A 22,159-nucleotide genomic window follows, 5' to 3' on the forward strand; every position below is an offset into this window, starting at 1 on the left:
GGTTCCTTGAATGGGACCTCAGGGCTATTTATTTTGGTGAACCCTGTAAGTTCACTTGGTATTGTTTTCATGGCTACATTAAAAAGGTTAAGGCCAAAGAGATGTTGCCTTGTTCTCACTGCAGTCACTTTATCCTCTATTAGAGTCCTAGCAAGACCCTCATCAATTTTTAAGAGAAAAACAGAGCTGCGCCTACTATAAAAATATATACAGTGGTCCCTCATGTTACAATATTAATTGGTTCCGGGACGACCATTGTATGTTGAAACCATTGTAGGTTGAGACCATAACTCTATGTAAACCTGGTTAAGTGGTTCTAAAGGCACCAAAATGTCATCCAAAAATAGGAAAAAGTGAGAATTAAAGAAAAATAAGTAGATAACTAATATAGATACAGCAAATCCTTACATATATAACTAGGAAAGATCTGCTGGGAGCTGTAAATCACTGTCTATGTCAGTGTTTCCCAAGCAGGGAGCCTCCAGCTGTTGCAAAACTACAACTCCCAGCATGCCCGGACAGCCAAAGGCTGTCCGGGCATGCTGGGAGTTGTAGTTTTGCAACAGCTGGAGGCTCCCTGCTTGGGAAACACTGGTCTTTGTAGAGGACAGATGCTTCTTCAGGGTCCTGTACAGTACACGCAATTTCCTAAAAAAGTAATGGAGTCGCCCTCACCTGGTGTCCGAAGGAGCAGCTAACCCTGGCACAGGTAAAGTGTACAGAACATGTAATACCTCCCTGTACTGTAGAGGGTGCTACCAGACACCAGTCAGTGCATACGCTTCAGTAATACAGGGGTTTTACCTATGAATGCCCATTCTGATTGGTCAGATCTTCCGGCCATTGACAGGTATCACAGATCTGGACTGTCTGTACATTGTATGTTGAGTCTGGTTTCAAGTTACAATGGTCCAGAAAAGACCATTGTATGTTGAAACTATTGTAAGTTGAGGGATCACTGAAGTAAAATGACTTTACTTTAAGAATGACCATAACCTAATAAATTTATATACAGGACAACACTAGCTATAGGTAGAAGGACATTAAATAGTCATTTGAAAATGGCCGGTTGCTTAGAGAGAAGAGAAAAGGGTTTTGTATTCCCTCGAAGGACTATGCAAATCCCTCAAATGGAATAGTGGATGGGCCCTGCATACTGATCTGTGTGAATCTGCAGTGGCACTTGTGATATGTGACAGAATAAAGAGGAATTTGGGAGTGAACACAGAGCAGTATGTGGCTGAACTCCAATTCTGGATCTGATTCATACAGTTTAACCTTTTCTTCTTCTTTTCCCTCTGCATGGATCTCGTGGGCCCAGGGCAGCTAATAGGTTTTATTACTTTGTCTTGTCGGGACAAAAATGCTAATGAATTTGGTCGTAATACTTTCCCATGGTCTGTACACTCTGTACTGAACTCATGTTAGGGTTGATGTCAAACAAGTAAGTCTTTACAAAGCTTGAAAATACCCAAAACAAAATACTATTACTTAGGCCTCACATCACATTTGGGGCTCCATCCATTTGGAATGCAACCGAAAAGTTATTCTGCCATGTACAGCAGAGGACCTGCTGGGCACCCATAGTCCACTAGATACTGCATTTAGTCTGGTTTATGAATGTATATTTTTGTTAATGGGACTCAAAAGTGTAGTAGTGTTATCTATTGAGTTCTACCTACAAAACATATATGTGTGGGAAACGGACCAGATGTAGTTACCACATGTACCAGTTCAATCACTAACACAAAGTTATCATACCATACATACTGTACCTCCAAAAATACATGCTATATTATACTGTGTATTATTTTAACACTTACTATAGAATAGGTGGAAAATAGTTCCTGGAGGTTCTGAGTCTCTGAGTTTTTTTTTTGTCACCCACATGTCTGTGGTTGAGAAGGTTTGGGGGAGCTAAAACATGGAAATAAATGTATTTGGTGGGAACCCCCCTTTAAGCCAGAATTTAACACATCTATATTAATAATTCTTGAGGAACTTTGTTGGTCTCCTGGTATAACCTGATGCCAGATTGTCCTGCTGCCGAGGCACCCAGAAGAAGTTAGCCGTCATTTGTTAGGGAACCTGCCAGGCAATTTGCAATTCCCCTGCAGCGCCACCACAGGGGGAAAAAACAATTACTCCGTGTTTTTTTTTTTTTTTTTTTTAATGGTTGGATTGCTCCTGTAATGCATGAACATGTCAGGTTCTCCAGAGAGAGACACTCTTTTACAATTTGCTTTTTTCCTCCCTTTTTTGGTTTAGTTCCAATACACACAAAGGGAATAAATGTGTGTAGCAAAATATATGTTACTGCCATCCTTTTCTGTGAGAAATACTTCATTTTCTTGAAAAATTTCCGGGATCAAAACATTCACGGCCATGACTGTATATTTCTGGCTCTTAGATGAGGGCCCCCATTATATGGTATTTGTACATGGAGCTTTTTAATTACACATCCACTTACAGGCAGTAACATAGGTCAGGTAAAACGTATCATTCTTTGCGAGCATTTTAATAGTTCAGTATTTAGTAGCTGTGTGCGTCTCAGACCTTTTTCTCTACATATAAGTCTATGCCAAGAAAAGGTCAGATCTCCCTGGACAGCCGGGGAGCGGAGTGCAATATCACCCACTTCCCCAGCTAATAACTCATGATCACAGCAGTTCTGAGGAGTGAGACAAGTGCGATCAACAACTTTTGACATGTCTGAGCGGCATGTCAAAAGTAGTTTTTCATGACTGTATTAAGAAATTATAAATTTTCACTTATCAACAAAATACTTGCTAAGTATCTAGCCAGTCTAATGACTTTCCCCACACCACCGAGAACACTGTTCTAACTACACTGCTCCAAAAAATAAAGGGAACACTTAAACACCACAATGTAACTCCAAGTCAATTACACTTCTGTGAAATCACACTCTCCACTCAGGAAGCAACACTGATTGACCATCAATTTCACCTGCTGTTGTGCAAATGGAACAGACAACAGGTGGAAATTATAGGCATTTAGCAAGACACCCCCAGTAAAGGAGTGGTTCTGCAGGTGGTGACCACAGACCACACTCAGTTCCTATTCTTCCTGGCTGATGTTTTGGTCACTTTTTAATGCTGGCGGTGCTTTCACTCTAGTGGTAGCATGAGACGGAGTCTACAACCCACACAAGTGGCTCAGGTAGTGCAGCTCATCCAGGATGGCACATCAATGCAAGCTGTGGCAAGAAAGTTTGCTGTGTCTGTCAGCGTAGTGTCCAGAGCATGGAGGCGCTACTAGGAGACAGGCCAGTACATCAGGAGACATGGAGGAGGCCATAGGAGGGCAACAACCCAGAAGCAGAACCGCTACATCCGCCTTGTGCAAGGAGGAGCAGGGGGAGCACTGACAGAGCCCTGCAAAATGACCTCCAGCAGGCAAAAAATGTGCATGTGTCCACTCAAATGGTCAAAAACAGACTCCATGAGGGTAGTATGAGGGCCCGACGTCCACAGTTGGGGGTTGTGCTTACAGCCCAACACCGTGCAGGACGTTTGGCATTTGCCAGAGAACACCAAGATTGGCAAATTTGCCACTGGCACCCTGTGCTCTTCCCAGATGAAAGCAGGTTCACACTGAGCACATGTGACAGACATGACAGAATCTGGAGACGCTGTGGAGAATGTTCTGCTGCCTGCAACATCCTCCAGAGTGACCGGTTTGGAGGTGGGTCAGTAATGGTGTGGGGGGGCCGCACAGCCCTCCACGTGCTTACCAGAGGTAGCCTGACTGCCATTAGGTACCGAGATGACATCCTCAGACCCCTTGTGAGACCATATGCTGGTGCGGTTGGCCCTGGGTTCCTCCAAGAGAAAGGCATTGATGCTATGGACTGGCCCACCTATTCCCCAGATTCCGATTGAGCACATCTGGGACATCATGTCTCGCTCCATCCACCAACGCCACGTTGCACCACAGACTGTCTAGGAGTTGGCTGATGCTTTAGTCCAGGTCTGGGAGGACATCCCTCAGGAGACCATCCACCACCTCATCAGGAGCATGCCCAGGCGTTGTAGGGAGGTCATACGGGCACTTGAAGGCCACACACACTACTGAGCCTCATTTTTACTTGTTTTAAGGGCATTATATCACAGTTGGATCAGCCTGTAGTGTGGTTTTCCACTTACATTTTGAGTGTGACTCCATATCCAGATCTCCATGGGATGATACATTTGATTTCCATTGATAATTTTTATTTGATTTTGTGGTCAGCACATTCAACTATGTGAAGACGAAAGTATTTCATACAATTAGTTCATTCATTCAGATCTAGGATGTGTTATCTTTGTGTTCCCTTTGTTTTTTGAGCAGTGTATCTTTGGCAGTCCCATAGTAGGTTAATAGAGTGTCAGCACACATGCTTGACCACTGCCTGCTACATTTACTATAGGAATAAGAAACAGTAGCAGGAATTTAAAGGGGTTAACCAGTTATCCCCTATCCACATCCAACTTATTTTCTGTCTGACTGCTGGGACTCCTGTGTGATCTCCAGAATGGGGAGAATGAATAAAAATCTATGCCATTTGGTAAAAAGCCTTAAGATGGACCGGTATGTATCTGGAAACAGCCATGCAAATGACCACTTAATAGTTTGTGTAGCCGTTCACTTCATAAGTTTTTAATCTGTCACTCAGTCATGCATGTTGTGTATGTAATATGAAGAATTACCCTGTAATAACTTGTATTGATAATGTTTTCATGATTAGTTTTTTTTTTTTTATCAATGCCAGAGGCTTGTTTTGTAGATGGTGTTCTTTGTATATCACAGGAGTTATATAAAAGTTTTAAGAGGAAAGAATGTGGGTTTTTCTCTGACACAGATCCCTTCTGCCTTCCTCTTGTCCTATTTACTGTTTCTTGGTAATGTTGACTTGCACCTTCCCTATTGTCAAGTGTTGTGCAGCAACTTGGCTGAGAAGTAAACAGGTCCTTTCGTCACTAACCGCACGCCGTAACTGTTCCCAGTGTGGCCTGCCGTCTGGTGTTAACCTCATGACTTTTTGGTTGCTTCGTGCCTCTGCTCACTTGCTTTCTGTTCTCGTGGTCCTGCTGGGGAGTAACTCGCACAGCCTGCACGGTTCTCTTTCTCCAAACACCTCTGCGTCTTCAGCACTTTTCTTCCTCTGCCGTCCAGTCCTTTCTAACACCGCTACCTATCCTGCAGACATTGAGAGACCCTTCAGATTCAGCAGGTATGAAGCTTCATGTTTAGATAGCAGTACATTGTACACAGTTGGGAGTGCCCTGTCCTGAAGGACCTTGTCTTGTGCTTATAGTCTGATTCCGCTTCTTGCTCTGGCATTAGTTCTATGAGCTCTTACTATAAATCTATGCTCAATCTACCATTCTGGTCATACCTTGTATATTCTCTTACCTATAGATCTATAATAAGAATCCTAAGACAAGGTTTTTGCCAGGTCACTCGACACCTGTCCAAGTTTCCATTAATATCAGGGCCTCAAATGTTCTGAATTAATGTTATCTTGCAGTAGTAAGGATCTACCTGGCCACTTTTTCCTTTAGGGTAGGGTCACACGTAACTGATCCGCGGCGTATTTTACGCTGCAGATCTGCCGGTGACCCGCCCCATTTTGTGCCTCCAGCTGTTGTCACGGAGCAGCCGCAATGTCTGAGTGCACTGCGCATTTGCAGTGTACACAGACATCGAGGCTGCTCCACGATGCCTGAGTGGACTTGGCGACTCGCAGGTCTCCTGTTTGGCTGCTCGTAGCGGCAGATTACCACTGTGAGCAGGCCAGGGGCAGAGCGAGATTGGGGAACGGGGGGTGGCAAAAGCTGCAGGCAAAAAAATGGGTCGAGTCGCCAGTGGATCCGCAGCGTAAAATACGTTGCATATCCGTTATGTGTGGCCCTATCCTTAGAAATCTACCACTGTTTTGCAATGCATGATGCATGCACTGATCCAGAAGAAACCCATCCCTATAACATTACATGTCATCCTCTATACTGCCCCTGTGGCTTTGTCATTATACACCTTCACTCGTGTTAGGAATATAAAATGATAGATGGTGAAATATGGAAGCGTAGAGCACAAAAAGGTAGCACATAGTTGTATAGAAGGTTTTGTAGAGCCAGAATATGTAAGTGTGAATAGCTGCAGTGTAATAGGCATAGAAAGAGACTTACAAGGCAGTATGGCTGGAGAGCAGAGTTAGCGAAATGGCTGAAAGCTTAATGTTGACGGATAAGGAAAAGAATATGAAACGAGGAGCCACAGAAGTATTAAAGAAAGCATGGTAAGGATCTAACACAAGATAGCTGCATGTCTATGATGGGATGGACCAAGTACATTGTGTGAATGATGGTAAGCGGCAGTGTGACTGGCCTAAAATAACACCACTGCAAATAGAGGAGTGGTCACAAGAGTGCAAGAGTACACCCAGAGCAGCATGAGTGGAGCACAAGATGACTTCAAGACCGCCAAACAGTACACACAGTGTAGAAAAAGCATGACTGAGTCCATACTAAGCATGAGCATGCAAACAGATATGGAGAGGGAAGAGACATTAGAGTAGAAGGGGGATGGACAGTGTGGGGCTGGGTATAGGTGCTGATGACACTACATTGCATGTGCTTAAAATATGAGTTTCTGCAGAGGAGCACATACATCATATTGTGCAGCTATAGCTGTCATGTCTGTGTGCACCTTGTGTACTCAGGGCAGACGCGTTCTGAGCCTGTGTGACATGCAGCTCTTATTTGTGTTACAGAACAGAATGCATGAATCCCTCAAACTGTTTGACTCCATCTGTAACAACAAGTGGTTCACTGACACTTCCATCATCCTGTTCCTGAATAAGAAAGATATCTTCCAGGACAAAATCCGAAAATCTCCACTTACTATCTGCTTTCCGGAATACACAGGTACACATACTGCCACAGTATAGACAGCATACGTCACATTATTCCTCCTGGCCAATGATGAATCTAGGTCACATGTAGGTTGTAGCCATAACTTTATGCTTTATGCTAAGAATGCTTTTTGTAGGTGGAAAATGACTTGTCAGCATTCTTCTACACATCGGCTCTGCCAATCATTTCTTTGTACCGACCTTACTGAAGAGCAAAACTTTAGTACAGTGGGGTGATCTAATGAATTTTAAGATTCATTTAATCTTGTGCAGTACTGGCCCCAGTGGCACAATTTTAAAAAAAAAAGTAATCCAAAATACAGCCAAAGACGTTACATAGTCAGATCTTTCCATGGGTTTAAAAACGACATGCCATCCTGCAATGTAGCAGGTACCCCTGCTTAGTTCCTTGGCCAGCTCTATGTGTATGTTGCCACGCACAGTGTGCTTCCTATCTACACAACCTTAAGCTTGACAAGCAAAGAGCATGTTTACCCAGATCACAATGGGTCAGCTTAGCCCAGTGGGCCTAGTTTTTCATGTGCTGACACTGCTCAGGTTTAGTGTAGATTCCTACCAGATAATGGTTAGGTAGCACAAGAATATTAACATTTTTGTTTCTGACCTAAGATACACTTTATGGAGAAAAAAATTGAGCCCCATGAACTAAGTAATATAGCAATATAAGCATCTGCTGTATAAGTTATAAGTTTATAAATGAGCTGAAGTTTCCTTTGGGCCAAGGTGATTTGACTCTATATGTTTGTACACATTGAAGACATATACAGTACTTCTGTATATTCTGTGTCTCCCAAACACCCCTCTGTCACATCTGTAGGGTTAGATATGCACAGTATGTTTTTCTCTCTTCTATTGCTGAATATGTATGATGGAACATATGTATGAAGAAACCTGCTGCTCTCTCCTCTCTTGCAGGTCCTAATTCATTTACTGAGGGTGTAGCCCACATTCAGCATCAATACGAAAGCCGGAACAAGTCTCCGAACAAGGAGATATACACGCACACCACCTGCGCTACTGACACCAACAATATCCAGTTTGTGTTTGATGCTGTTACAGATGTCATCATTGCCAATAACCTGCGTGGTTGTGGCTTGTACTGATCTGCTGTTCCTATGAAATGATTGCCTAGTGGGCACCTGTATGGAGATTATCTTTCCCTTCCTTGACCCAAACACGTTATGGACACCTCCAGTGGCACCTTGTGCTTTTTGACTATTAGTGCCATATACTTACATGCCTTAGATGACTATGCCCTAAACACTGTTGCTCAGGGCATGTACTTCACACCCACCGTGTGCAGCTTAGATACCTATTCACTTGTTTATCTAAGCATACGTTGTGCCTTATTTTTAAATGCTCTTCATTCAAGATGACTCTGTTTAAAGGCTTGTTTACATGAACTTCTGCCCAGATCTGAATACGGAGTACAGATGTCTTCAGAGATTATCTCCTATGATGTTCTTGAATGACTTAACTGATCATCCATACACTTTATTGCTCCATCAGTATGGTGTAAACAATAGTATTGAGGATCAGAGTAATACGGTGCTCTGTAACCTCTTCATGTAAATGTGCCTTTACAGTGCCTAGTATTCAACAATTTTATTCACCTATTTATATATTGTGAGGGTACAATGCCTACATGTGCCTCAGTAGTCTCTCCAACAATGATCTCCATATCGCATCAAACACCCTTTCTGAATATCCAGTTTCCTTTTAAATGAAGTGCCAAATTCTAGGTTGGATTCTGCTCTATCAATTCCTAGGTTCTTGCTCCAGCAAGCGGTGATCTAAGAAATTTAGTGGTTCGTATCGATACCTGCGCTTGCACAAATCCCCATCCCTTTTCCTCCACATCTACAGGGGAGTAGATTGGGACAGTGGATTGATGCTCCCGCCAATCTCCTACTGCTGCCAATTCTAAATTTATTATAACTTTATTTTTTAATTTGTGCGGAATTCCATGACACTTGTGAAATTCTGGCCATGTGTATGTTAATAAAGTTTTAAAACACTGCAATATAAAGAGTTTGATCTGTGTCTAATATTCGCGTCCCTGAGTGTTACCCGGTACTGAATGAATATTCTGCATATATTTGTTTTCTTCAACTGTAAGTACAAGACAGATGATTGTTCAGCATTTGTATGTGTTGGGGTGGGGGTGTAGTTTGTGACTTGTAATGTTTTATCTTCTATTTTATTACTTTTTGTGAATGATTGTAAAACAAGTGTACTAACCTTGGACTACACAGCTACTAAAGCCACCTATAGTCAGGCAGTGTGGCATAGTGACTGCACTATGGTATCATGTCATAGCTGCAACTATACCACAAGCTCTGGTAATAAAGTATAGCAGTGGGTGCAACAATGCTGGGACACATAGCTTGTGTGTTTTTTTTTCACTTTTCAGGTTATTCATAAACCTCAAATAGGTCCTAACAGAAAACCAACACCAGAAAGAACGCTTGTATTATATACCTTCCCCATGCTCTGTACGGAGTATAACAAAGTATCCAGTTAAATGGCAGTGCTCATTTTAAGGACACCTATCAGGTCCCCTAAACCCTTCCCAGTACCTTGTAGATATAGGGCACACCATTCAGACCATGTGCCCATACACTTCCCCTAATGCTGCACTAGAGAAAAGACAACTTTAATCCGCCAGGTAATTAGTCACGATGCCCCACCCTTCCTCCCAGCCACTCATTCTTGATGAACCCACCAACTTGTCACTATGACAGACCTAAGAAAACCAATTGACTCCAGAAAGTTAAACAGATTTGTAAATTACTTCTATAAAAAAAATCTTTATCCTACCAGTACTTTTCAGCTGCTAAAGTTGAGTTTTTCTTTTCTGTCTGTCTTTTCTGTCTGTCTCAGGAACTGTCCAGAGGACAGTTCCTGAGACAGACAGAGGTGTCAGCAGAGAGCACTGTGGTGAGACAGAAAAGAACAACAACTTCAGCAGCTGATAAGTACTGGTAAGATTAAGATTTTCTGGAGCCAGTTGATTAAAAAATATATATTTTTCACTGGAATACCCCTTTAAGTGCATGTCATGATTTCTTTTTAAAGCTGCTGACTTTCATGACTACATGACTGGGGTCATGTAATATAGCCGCTCATTGTCCACAACCAAGAAGTGCTCAGTAGCCCTTTTTGTTATTTTGTTGTTTGTTACATACAGTTACAATGACTCACATCGTCCTACTTAGGCTGCGTTCACACGGCTGTCTAGACCCGTTACGTTCTTCTCCCTTCAAAAATAAAAACGGACTTAAAAAAAAAAAAAGGACAATAACAGATGCATACGGATGTTATCCGTTTGTATCCATTTGTATCCGTTATTGTTCAGTTAATAAACAACATTTTTTTTGTTCTGAGCATGCTCAGCAGTAAAAACGGATTGAAAAAACAGATGCAAACGGATGACATTAAAGGCTCATTCGTTTTCCATACACTTCAATGTTAAATTTACTGTATCCCTTTTTTCTTCCGTTTTTTTTGACGGGAGAAAAAATACTTCAAGCACAGTCTTTTCCCGTTTCATGCTACCTGAACCCCAAGTCATCAGGGTGGTCCCCTGTGGCTTCTCACTGGCCCACCAGCCTTGATTGATCGCTCTCTCTCTTTGGATTTAGGTAGCGATCTATCAATAAATGCTGGTGGGGTGGGGAGTAGCCACCAGGGACCAGCTCTATGACTAGTGGTCCAGTCAGCAAATAATGTAAAGTTGCCTTTAAAAGAAAAGACTTGTTAGACACCTTGTATTTGCCATTTATTGCCCAGTATTAGCTCAGACTTGGTTAATTGGGCGTATCTGCATTTGCTGCAAAATAGTAGTAGCTGGGCAGATGATCAAGATGCTGAGATGCAGAATGCTGCATATTGATCCATCAGCAGTGTCTTGGCACCCATAGTGATCTACATGATCCGTCCGAAGTAGACTAGTATAAACTGCAGCTCTCGCTATAGGACTTCATACTATTTCAGGGGGATATGACATTTGACTCCTCTCTCGTGGTGCAAATTGATCTATGTTTGACTGGATTATACCAACAAAAAACTCTTAAAGTTCTAAAAACCACAAAAAATAAAACACATAACTCTGCAGATACCACCATAATGTATTCAGTCTTAATATCTACTGTTCTTGGCAGGTTTTATGCTTCAGTGTAGCTTACTAAAGACTGCATACTGCTGCCATATTGGACTATTACTGTTTGTTCATGTGTTTTTTATTTTATTAAACTTCACTGTTTTACAATGCATACAATAGATTATTTTACTGTAGAAAGTTCACTTGCCCAGTATGACTGTATTGGGCGCTGAGCTGTTCACTATTATAGCTAGAACCACCGATAATGATATAATTGCTTTTGCATGTTGTCTGCTGTGGCTTTTATCTGCTGTATTATTATTATGTTAACATTTACTATTAACTATTCAATATTTTTTTTCATATTTAGGTAACTCTTACTTTCTGGTGTTATTTTTGTGTTGCTTAGTCAACTCGTAAAGAAATCTTAGAGACTTTGGGGGAATTTAAGACCAGAAAGTATGTGAAAGTATGTTTTACTGCTATTACTAGTATCACATCATTAGTTACACATTATTATGTATACATATACATTAGTATGATATGTTTCAGTTAGCGCTTAGTGGACCACTTGGACCTTATGTACACTTAATGCAAGATTCTTGGAGGAAACTTTAGACTTTAATAATCAGGTTTTCCTTTTTTCTTTGTTTTACACTGGTAACCGTTCCTCTTTCCTCAGCCTAACTCCTTTTCTCCTTTTCTTTCTGTCTTCCACCTCCTGTCTCTCCTCCCTCCTTGCTGCAGAACCGAATGCACGAGTCGCTAATGCTCTTTGACTCCATTTGTAACAACAAGTTCTTCATTGACACATCGATCATCCTCTTCCTCAACAAGAAGGACCTGTTTGCTGAGAAGATCAAGAAATCCCCTCTGACTATCTGCTTCCCAGAGTACACAGGTGAGAACTGTGCCCTGTTTTTGAAAGACGGGTGGGGGGGGGGATATTGTAATAAATTAAATAATCATAAAGAATTGACTGTGAGTAGCTTGTAAATGAAAAACTTCACCCAACTTGTTCACAAAAAGGGGCACGGCTTAGTACATGCAAACTTTATTTCACACAATTTTAGATGCAAATTTCACGGAATCCAAGATCATAAAACCTTGCATTTTCTGTTGCATAGCTTACTCTTTTTTGGCATAGATTGTGGCACAGTTAGGCTAGGCTCACACTGCGGAATGTCCGCCTGGAGAGTCCGAGTGCGGCCAGCGCCAACTGAATCAGTGGGCGCTAGGACCGTTCAGACACTGCAGTCTCCAATAGACTGCAATGTGTTCTGCGAGTATTTCCGCCTGAAGAATGAGCAACCCCATTCTTCAGGCAGAAATTTGCGGATTTTCCTTTCACAAATTCCGCTTTACAAATTCAGAAGTGTGAATTTGTGAACGGAAACCCATACACTACACTATACATTTTAGAAAGCGGAATTTCTGCCTGCAATTTCAAAGCGGAATTGCAGGCGGAAATTCTGTAGTGCCTAGCCTTATACATAACAAACAATATGCCATCCCCCAAAACACCTCTGACATTTTAAAGGGGTATTCCAGGATTTTTGGTTATTAAAATGTAATAAAGGTACAAAGTTACTAATATACTTCACTTACCTATTTTTGGTGGCTGGTATGAAATTTCTTTGTCATTCTTTATTTTCTGCAGCCTACACAAGTCAGGTGCTAATAGGGGATTGGCTGCTTTGTCTGTTGTGTGTGAAGCCAGCCTCCTGATATTACCGATGCACATGTGCGTGCATTTATCATCACATAGATCCACAGCTTTGTGCTGTGCTGCAATGGGTGGGGGACTGATCTGTAGGAGGGAAATAAGTCACTTCCTACCTTGAAACTAAAGGATTGTACACAGGACATGGCCATTTACCACCAACACAAGCATAGATCCTTGGTAAGCATGTCCATTACTGTATGACAATTCCCAAAAACAAGCCAGCAGCATGATGAGGGACACAGGACATGGCCATTTACCACCAACACAAGCACAGATCCTTGGCAAACATGTCCATTACTGTATGACATTTAATTACTAGAGTCACCTTATGTAGAATAACCCTGTTAGGTACAAAAAATGAATAACAGTAAGGGTAGGTTGAAGAGGAATTATTTTGTCAGGGTAATCTTGTCATTTTTACTATTTTTCTCCCTCCAGAATTTTCATGAAATTTTCACGTGAAACTCATTATGTCAGTAAAAAAATCCCATTGACTTCAGTGGACTTTAAGCCACAGATTCCACCTGAAGAATGAACATGTTCATTTCTCAGGTGGAATAGAATTCAGCATGGGAATTCTGCTAGCAGAAATTCCTCAGTGTGAAAAGGGGCAGCAAAAAGCCCATAGAAGTCAAGAGAACCCTTATTTTGAGGATAAGTTGGAGCGGAATAAGTGAGCAGAATTACTAGAGTAAATTCATCTCCAATTCCTCAGTGTGAACATACCCTAATATTACTTTTCACCCAAATTGTTTATTTTTGTTTTCAAAATCTCTTCCTTTGAAAAATTTTTTTTTTTAACCAGTCCTGATAATCCCAGTTTCTGATTCGCTTGATCCACCAGAATAGGTGCATGTCTTTTTTTTTTTCTTGCCACAAATATGTGATACCTCAGTATGAGCTGCTAGGTGGGTCCCACTAGTTGATGCCTCTTCACCATCTAATTCTTGAGGAGTTTTATTACTACTGGCCACTTCATTCAGATTTTTAAGTAATCTTCCATCTGGCCATATCGCAGGCACTTGTAATTCCATTTTTTTTATATATCCCATTTTGCTTCTATGCAAGGGTTTTTCAGATACCTCAGGTTCTGCTTAGTTTGGAGACAACAATTAGACAGGAAAATGCTATTTAACAAAGATGTCTAACCAAAGATTAAAGCGATATGGCAGCTGGCTGTCAGATTTTGTGGCCATTTTTTACAGCTATAACCTCGTCCTTTTTCTCGCCCTGTTCTTGGTATAACAAGAATTGTCTGGTGTCTTGTGTAGTCCACATTGAGGTGACATGCTGAATGAAGGTCCTTTTTATAAAAAATTTTCTGCTTTACTGCAGCCTCTGTGTGGTTGTAAGTAATCTGGCCGTGTGTCCATATGGAAAAATAATCTGCTCTATTAGTATACACTTAAAGCGGTATTGCTATTTGTAAAGACTTTATGACATGTTTTAGTGTTGCACATGAGGCAAACCTGAGTACGGGTGGCCTCACCATGCTGTTTACGTAGTGTGTTAACTTTATTATATGGGTCTTTCAAAGTTGTGACAAAACCATATGTATTTTTCTTTTTGATGAAAAACTGACAATACAGTTTATTAGGCCATGGCAGGCTTGAGGGCCTTTGCCATGCCAACCGCAGGTATAACAGGGTTAACTCTAATCCTGGAATTTGACGTAGGGGCCAGACTGTTGATCACATCTGGGCTCCCATGGTTATAGCACAGCCCTTGCAATCAGAATGATGTTAACATAGTAACATAGTTCATAAGGATGAAAAAAGAGTCCATCAAGTTCAACCTATAACCCTAATGAATCCCTACTGAGTTGATCCAGAGGAAGGCAAAAAACACTCATACTCGAGGTAAAAATTCCTTCCCGACTCCAAATATGGCATCAGAATAAATCCCTGGATCAAAGTTCTGTCCCTATAAATCAAGTATCTTTAACCTGTAATGTTGTTATTCTCCAAGAATCCAAGAGTTCACCATGACCACCTCCTCAGGCAGAGAATTCCACAGTCTCACTGCTCTTACAGTAAAGAACCCCCATCTGTGCTGGTGTAGAAACCTTCTTTCCTCTAAACATAGAGGATGCCCCCTTGTTATAGATACAGTCCTGGGTATAAATAGATTATGGGAGAGATCTCTGTACAGTCCCCTGATATATTTATACATAGTTATTTGGTCTCCCCTAAACCTTTTTTTTTCTAAACTAAATAACCCCAAATCTGATAATCTTTCTGGGTACTGTAGTCCTCCCATTCCCTGCATTATTCTGGTTGCCCGTCTTTGCACCCTCTCCAGCTCCACTATATCTTTCTTGTACACTGGTGCCCAGTACTGTACACAGTATTCCATGTTTGGTCTGACTAGTGATTTGTACAGCGGTAGAATTATTTCCTTGTCGTGGGCATCTATGCCCCTATTGATGCACCCCATGATTTTATTTGCCTTGGCAGCAGCTGCCCAACACTGGTCACTACAGCTAAATTTACTGTTAACTAAGACTCCCAAGTCCTTTTCCACATCAGTTGTCCCATGTGTTCTTCCATTTAATACATAATCCCAGCCCAGATTTTTCCTCCCCATGTGCATTACCTTACATTTATCAGTGTTGAACCTCATCTGGCACTTCCCAGCCCAAACCTCCAACCTATCCAGATCCACTTGTAACAGTTCACTTTCCTCTATTGTGTTAACCACTTAACAGAGTTTATTATCATCTGTAAAGATTGCTACTTTATTATTCAACCCCTCTACAAGGTCATTAATGAATATATTAAATAGAACAGAACCCAAGACTAACGCCCGTGGTACCCCACTAGTAACAGTCTCCCAATCAGAATAAGTACCATTAATAACCACCCTCTGTTTCTTATCACTGAGCCAGTTACTTACCCACTTACACACATTCTCCCCCAGTCCAAGCATTCTCATTTTATGCACCAATCTTTTAAGTGGCACCATCAAATGCTTTAGAAAAATCCAGATATACGACATCCAGCGATTTCCCCCTGGTCCAGTCTGCAGCTCGCCGCCTCATAAAAGCTGATCAGGTTAGTACTTAAGGACCCAGGGCGTACCTGTACGCCCGTGGGAATTTCGGTCCCCGGACCGGGATGTCTGCTGAAATTATTCAGCAGGCATCCCGTGACAATGCCCAGGTGGGGTCCTGAGACCCCCTGTGTCGGCGATCCCCGCAAATCGCTGGTCAATTCAGACTGCTAATCTGCGGCAATTCTGAGTCATGCGGGTCTCCGGTGACCCGGAAAATAAGGGAGATCGAGGCTGTCCAAGACACCCACGATCCCCCTGAAGGGATAGGAGTAAGGTGTCAGAAGCGACCGACCAATAGCAGATCGGGGGGGGGGGGTGTTTAGAATTTGGTTCCCCCTTTCTGCCCACCCACAGTAGTCCGGGTAGAACGGGGGAACTGTCCTGTGACCGGCGCCGGAGGTCACTTACCATCGGCGGCAGCGGGCGGTGATGACGTGCGGCTGGCTCACTGGTGCAGACTACGGAAGCCAGTGAGTTGCCTAGCAACACCTGGAGGGCTACAGTTTGGAGACCACTATACAGTGGTCTCTAAATTGTAGCCCTCCAGATGTTGCAAAATTAAAACTCCCAGCATGCCCAGACAGCTGTTTGGGCATGCTGGGATTGGTTGTTTTGCAACAGCTGGAGGTCTACAGTTTGGAGATCTCTGTGCAGTGGTCTCTAAACCGAGGCCCTCTAGATCTTGCAAAACTACAACTCCCAGCATGCCCACACAGCAGTTTGCTGTCTGGGCATGCTGGGATTTGTAGTTTTGCAACACCTGGAGGGCCACATTTTGAAGATCACTGTGCTGTGGTTTCTAAACCATGGCCCTCTAAATCTTGCAAAACTACTACTCCCAGCATGCATAAACAGCAAACGACGGTCACTCCGTGCTGGGAGTTGTAGTTATACAACAGCTGGAAGTACGCAACTACATCTCCCAGCATGCCCTTTGGCGATCAGCACATGCTGGGAGTTGTAGTTTTGCAACAGCTGGAGGCACACCGGTTGGAAAATACTGGGTTAAATAACAGAACTTAACTGAAGGTTTTCCAACCAGTGTGCCTCCAGCTGTTACAAAAGTACAACTCCCAGAATGCACGATCTGTCAGTGCATGCTGGGAGTTGTAGTTTTAGAATAGAGGTCCGCAGTATTGTAAATACCCTACGGTAGGTATGATGCTCAAATATGCTTCCCAGCAATTATAGAAAAAATATAATAGGGAATGAAACCCATAGGAAGTGCTCTTAAAACATAGCCTTTACTAGTTTAGTTTAAAATACACTAATTTTGTGACCCATTAAAAAAATTGATAAAATTAGATTTGCGCAATGTACCAATATACATATAACCCAAGTGGAACAGCTATAGAGGTGTACAGTTACTCATCCGGTCTTGTATCCTAGACCAATAATACGAGATACAAAAAACAATAATAAATAGATAATCTTAGATGTTGCTTATTATTTATTGTAGTTTTGCAGCAGCTGGAGGTTTAATCCCCCCATGTGAATTTAGAGGGTACATTCACACGGGCGGGTTTACAGTGAGTTTTTTGCATCAAGTTTGAGCTCTGGCAAATTTTCCGCTGCAGCACAAATTCCTAGGTGGAAACTCACCGTAAACCCCCCGCCTGTGTGAATGTACCCTAAAAACACTACACTAACACATAATAAAGGGTAAAACACTACATATACACCCCCTTACACTGTCTCTCCCCCCAATAATAATGGAAAACGTATCGTACGGCAGTGTTTCCAAAACGGAGCCTCCAGCATTTCCGGACAGCCACTGACTGTTAAGGCATGCTAGGAGTTTAGCAACAGCTGGAGGCGCCCTGTTTGGGTATCACTAGCGTAGAATACTCCTATGTCCACCCCTATGCAATCCCTTATTTAGTCCTCCAATGCACATGGCGCTCTCACTTCGGATCCCTCTTGTATTTCAAGGAAACAGTTTTCCGTACTCGGGAGCAATTGCTTTACAAATTTTGGTGGGCTTTTTATCCTTTTACTCCTTATGTAAAGGAAAAGTTGGGGTCTACGCCAGCCTGCTAAAACATTTTTTTTACACTAACATGCTGTTGTTGCCCCATAATTTTTATTTTCACAAGAGGTAAAAGGATAAAAAGTCCCCCAAAATTTGTAACGCAATTTCTCCTGATTATGGAAATACCCCATATGTGGGGCGTAAAATGCTCTGCGGTCGCACAACACGGCTCAGGAGTGAGAGCGCACTATGTACATTTGAGGCCTAAATTGGTGATTTGCACAGGGGTGGCTGATTTTACAGCGGTTCTGACATAAACACAAAACAACTATAAATACCCACGTGTGACCCCATTTTGGAAACTACACCCCTCACGGAACGTCACAAGGTGTATAGTGAGCCTTAACACCCCACATGTGTTTGACGAATTTTTGTTGAAGTTGGATGGGAGGAAAATGAAAAAAAAATTAAAAAATTTGTTTACTAAAATGCTTTTTATTTTCACAAGGGAAAATAGGGAAAAAAAAGGCCCTCAAAATTTGTAATCCCATTTCTTCTGAGTAAGAACATACCCCATATGTGGATGTAAAGTGCTCTGCGGGAAAACTACAATGCCCAGAGGAGAGGGAGCACCATTGGGCTTTTTTAGAAAAAAATTATCTGGAATCGAAGGCCATGTGTGTTTACAAAGCCCCCATGGTGCCAGAACAATGGATCCCCCCCCCCCCCACATGTGTACCCATTTTCGAAACGACACCCCTCACGAAATGTAATAAGGGGTACAGTGAGCATTAACACCCCACAGGTGTCTGACAGATTTTTAGAACAGTGGTCTGTGAAAATGTAATTTTTTCATTTGCTTAGCCCACTGTTCCAAAGATCTGTCAAACGCCATTGGGGTGTAAATGCTCACTGCAGCCCTTATTAAATTCTGTGAGGGGTGTAGTTTCCAAAATGGGGTCACATGTGGGGGGTCCACAGGTTCTGGCACCACAGGGGGCTTTGTAAACGCACAAGGCCCCCTACTTCTATTCCAACCAAATTCTCTCTCTAAAAGCTCAATGGCGCTCCTACTCTTCTGAGCATTGTAGTGCCCCAGAAGAGCACTTGACGTCCACACATGGGTATATCCATACTCAGAAAAGATGGGGTTACAAATTTTGGGGTGCATTTCTCATATTACCCTTAAAATTTGGTGAAAAAACAGCATTATAGTGAAAAAAAAATATTTTTTTTCATTTACACATCCGACTTTAATGAAAAGTCGTTAAACACCTGTGGGGTGTTAAGGCTCACTGTACCCCTTATCTTCCTTGAGGGGTGTAGTTTCCAAAAGTATTATGCCATGTGGGTGTTTTTTTTTTGCTGTTCTGGTGCCATAGGGGCTTCCTAAATTTGACATGCCCCCCTAAAACCATTTCAGCTAAATTTTCTTTCAAAAAGCCAAATGTGACTCCTTCTCTTCCGAGCATTGTAGTGCGCCAGCAGTGCACTTGACGTCCACAAATGGGGTATTCCCATACTCAGAAGAGATGGGGTGACAGATTTTTGGGGACATTTTCTCCTATTAACCCTTGTAAAAATGTAAAATTTGGGGAAAAAACTGCATTTTAGTGAAAAATAAAAAATAAAATTTCATTTACACATCCAAATTTAACAAAAAGTCATCAAACACCTGCTCACTGTACCCCTTGTTACGTTCCTTGAGGGATGTAGTTTCCAAAATAGTATGCCATGTGTTTTTTTTTATTTTTTTTTTGCTGCTCTGGCACCATAGGGGCTTCCTAAATGTAACATGCCCCCCAAAAACCATTTGAGAAAAACTCACTCTCCACAATCCCATTGTCGCTCCTTCCCTTCTGAGCCCTCTAGTGCGCCCGCCGTACACTTGACATACACATATGAGGTATTTCCTTACTCAAGAGAAATTGGGTTACAAATTTTAGGGTAATTTCTCTCCTTTTACCCCTTGTAAAAAATTCAAAAACTGGGTCTACAAGAACATGCGAGTGTAATAAGTTGAAGATTTTGAAAATTTTCCTTCACTTAGATGCTATTCCGGAATCAGAATGAAAGGTAAAAGCATCCCAGAGTTATTAATACTTAAAGTGACAGTGGTCAGATGTGCAAAAAATGCCCGGGTCCTTAAGGTGAAAATGGGCTGGGTCCTTAAGGGGTTAAATATTGGCACCACATTTGCCATGCGCCAGTCCTGGATAACAGTCCTTGTTACTATAGAGTCCCTGAATATTAAAAATAGGGGTCTTTCTATTACACTAATTCCTTTGGAACACGGGGGTGAATGCCATCTGGACCTGGCAATTTGTCTATTTTGATTTTTTGTAGGCGGCACTGTACTTCTTCCCGGTTTAGGCTGGGTCCACACTACGTTTTGTCCCATACGGGAGCGCATACGGCAGGAGGGAGCTAAAAGCTCGCGCTCCCGTATGTAACCGTATGCGCTCCCGTATGTCATTCATTTCAATGAGCCGACCGGAGTGAAACGTTCGGTCCGGTCGGCTCATTTTTGCGCCGTATGCGCTTTTACAACCGGACCTAAAACTGTGGTCAACCACGGTTTTAGGTCCGGTTGTAAAAGCGCATACGGCGCAAAAATGAGCCGACCGGACCGAACGTTTCACTCCGGTCGGCTCATTGAAATGAATGACATACGGGAGCGCATACGGTTACATACGGGAGCGCGAGCTTTTAGCTCCCTCCTGCCGTATGCGCTCCCGTATGGGACAAAACGTAGTGTGGACCCAGCCTTAGACAGGTGACCTGTACTGGGGAGTTTACCTTATCTCCCTGTATTTCCCCTGGCATTTCATTTTCCTCGGTGAATACAGGGGAGAAGAATTTGTTTAATATATTTGCTTTTTTCCTGATCCCCGTCTATAATTTCTTCCTCATCATTTTTTAAAGGGCCAACACTTTCATTTTTGAACTGTTTGCTATTTATATAGTTAAAGAACATTTTGGGGTTAGTTGTTTTTTTTGGCAATGAATCTTTCTGTCTCTGTCTCTATTTTTGCGGCTTTTATCAGTTTTTTACATATTTAAATTTTTTTTCTATTGCTTTTTAATGCTTCTTCACTGCCGTCCTGTTTTAGTAGTTTAAATGCTTTATTCTTGTCATTTATTTCCCTCTTAAAATTTGTATTCATCCAAATTGGTTTTCTTTTTTTCCTGACCCTTTTATTCCCATAAGGTATATGCATCTTACAGTGAGAATTTTAAATATTCTTAAGTCTCCCATTAAGTGTCAGTATTCTTGTTTTTGGGGACATAATCACATTTTATATTGTTAAGGGCTTCTCTGAGTTGATCAAACTTTGCCTTCCTAAAGTTCTTTGTTTTTGTGGCCCCTCGCGAGATTCCCTTATTGAAGAACAAGTTATAATGTATTATATTATGATCACTATTTCCTAGGTGTCCTTCTATTTGCACTTTAGTTACTCTGTCAGGTACATTGTTTAATAATTAGTCTAGTAGGGTGCCCCCTCTGGTCAGGCCCTGTACCATTTGGGACAGATAATTGTCTTTAGCTATATTCAGAAACCTGTTTCCTTTATGAGATTCACAGGTCTCAGTCTCCCAGTTCATATCAGGATAGTTAACCCCTTAAGGACCCAGGGGTTTTCCGTTTTTGCACTGTCGTTTTTTCCTCCTTACCTTTAAAAAAAATCCTAATTCTTAAAATTCTTTAAAAAATCCATATTATGGCTTATTTTTTGAGCCACCGATTCTACTTTATAATGATGTCAGTCATTTTACCCAAAAATCTACGGCGAAACGGAAAAACAAATCATTGTGTGACAAAATTGAAGAAAAAACACCATTTTGTAACTTTTGGGGGTTTGTTACTACACAGTAAATTTTTCTGTAAAAATGACACATTCTCTTTATTCTATAGGTCCATACAATTAAAATGATATCCTACTTTTATAGGTTTGATTTTGTCGTACTTCTGAAAAAAATCTTAACTACATGCAGGAAAATGTATACATTTAAAATTGTCATTTTTGACCCCCATAACTTTTTTATTTTTCCGCATATGGGTCGGTATGAGGGCTCATTTTTTGCGCCGTGATCTGAAGTTTTTAGCGGTACCATTGTTGTACTGATCGGACTTATTGATGATTTATTAATTTTTTCATTATATAAAAAGTGACCAAAAATACGCTATTTTGGTCTTTGGGATTTTTTTGCGCGTACGCCATTGACCGTGCGGTTTAATTATATATTTTTATAATTTCCGCCCGCGGTGATACCACATGTTTTTTTTTTTGTTTGTTTTTTTATGGGAAAAGGGGGGTGATTCAAACTTTTATTAGGGAAGGGGTTAAATGATCTTTATTTTTATTTTTT

General features: G+C 41.7%; 1 protein-coding gene across 2 annotated transcripts in view; it reads left to right on the plus strand.

Annotated features, from left to right (window-relative positions):
* Window positions 1–22,159, plus strand: part of GNAO1 (G protein subunit alpha o1) — a 215,412-nt gene that overhangs the window by 172,031 nt on the left and 21,222 nt on the right. The window contains exons 7-8 of one of the 2 annotated variants that reach the window (XM_056526266.1): window positions 6,773–6,926; window positions 7,850–8,970. In XM_056526266.1, coding sequence (XP_056382241.1) covers window positions 6,773–6,926; window positions 7,850–8,037 — 342 coding nt within the window. In that variant the 3' untranslated portion in view covers window positions 8,038–8,970. Of the gene's footprint in view, window positions 1–6,772; window positions 6,927–7,849; window positions 8,971–11,783; window positions 11,938–22,159 lie in introns of those variants that run through there. The other variant, XM_056526267.1, reaches the window with a different exon arrangement.

This window comes from Hyla sarda, chromosome 6 (genome assembly GCF_029499605.1).
Source record: "Hyla sarda isolate aHylSar1 chromosome 6, aHylSar1.hap1, whole genome shotgun sequence".
Classification (NCBI taxonomy): Eukaryota; Metazoa; Chordata; class Amphibia; order Anura; family Hylidae; genus Hyla; species Hyla sarda.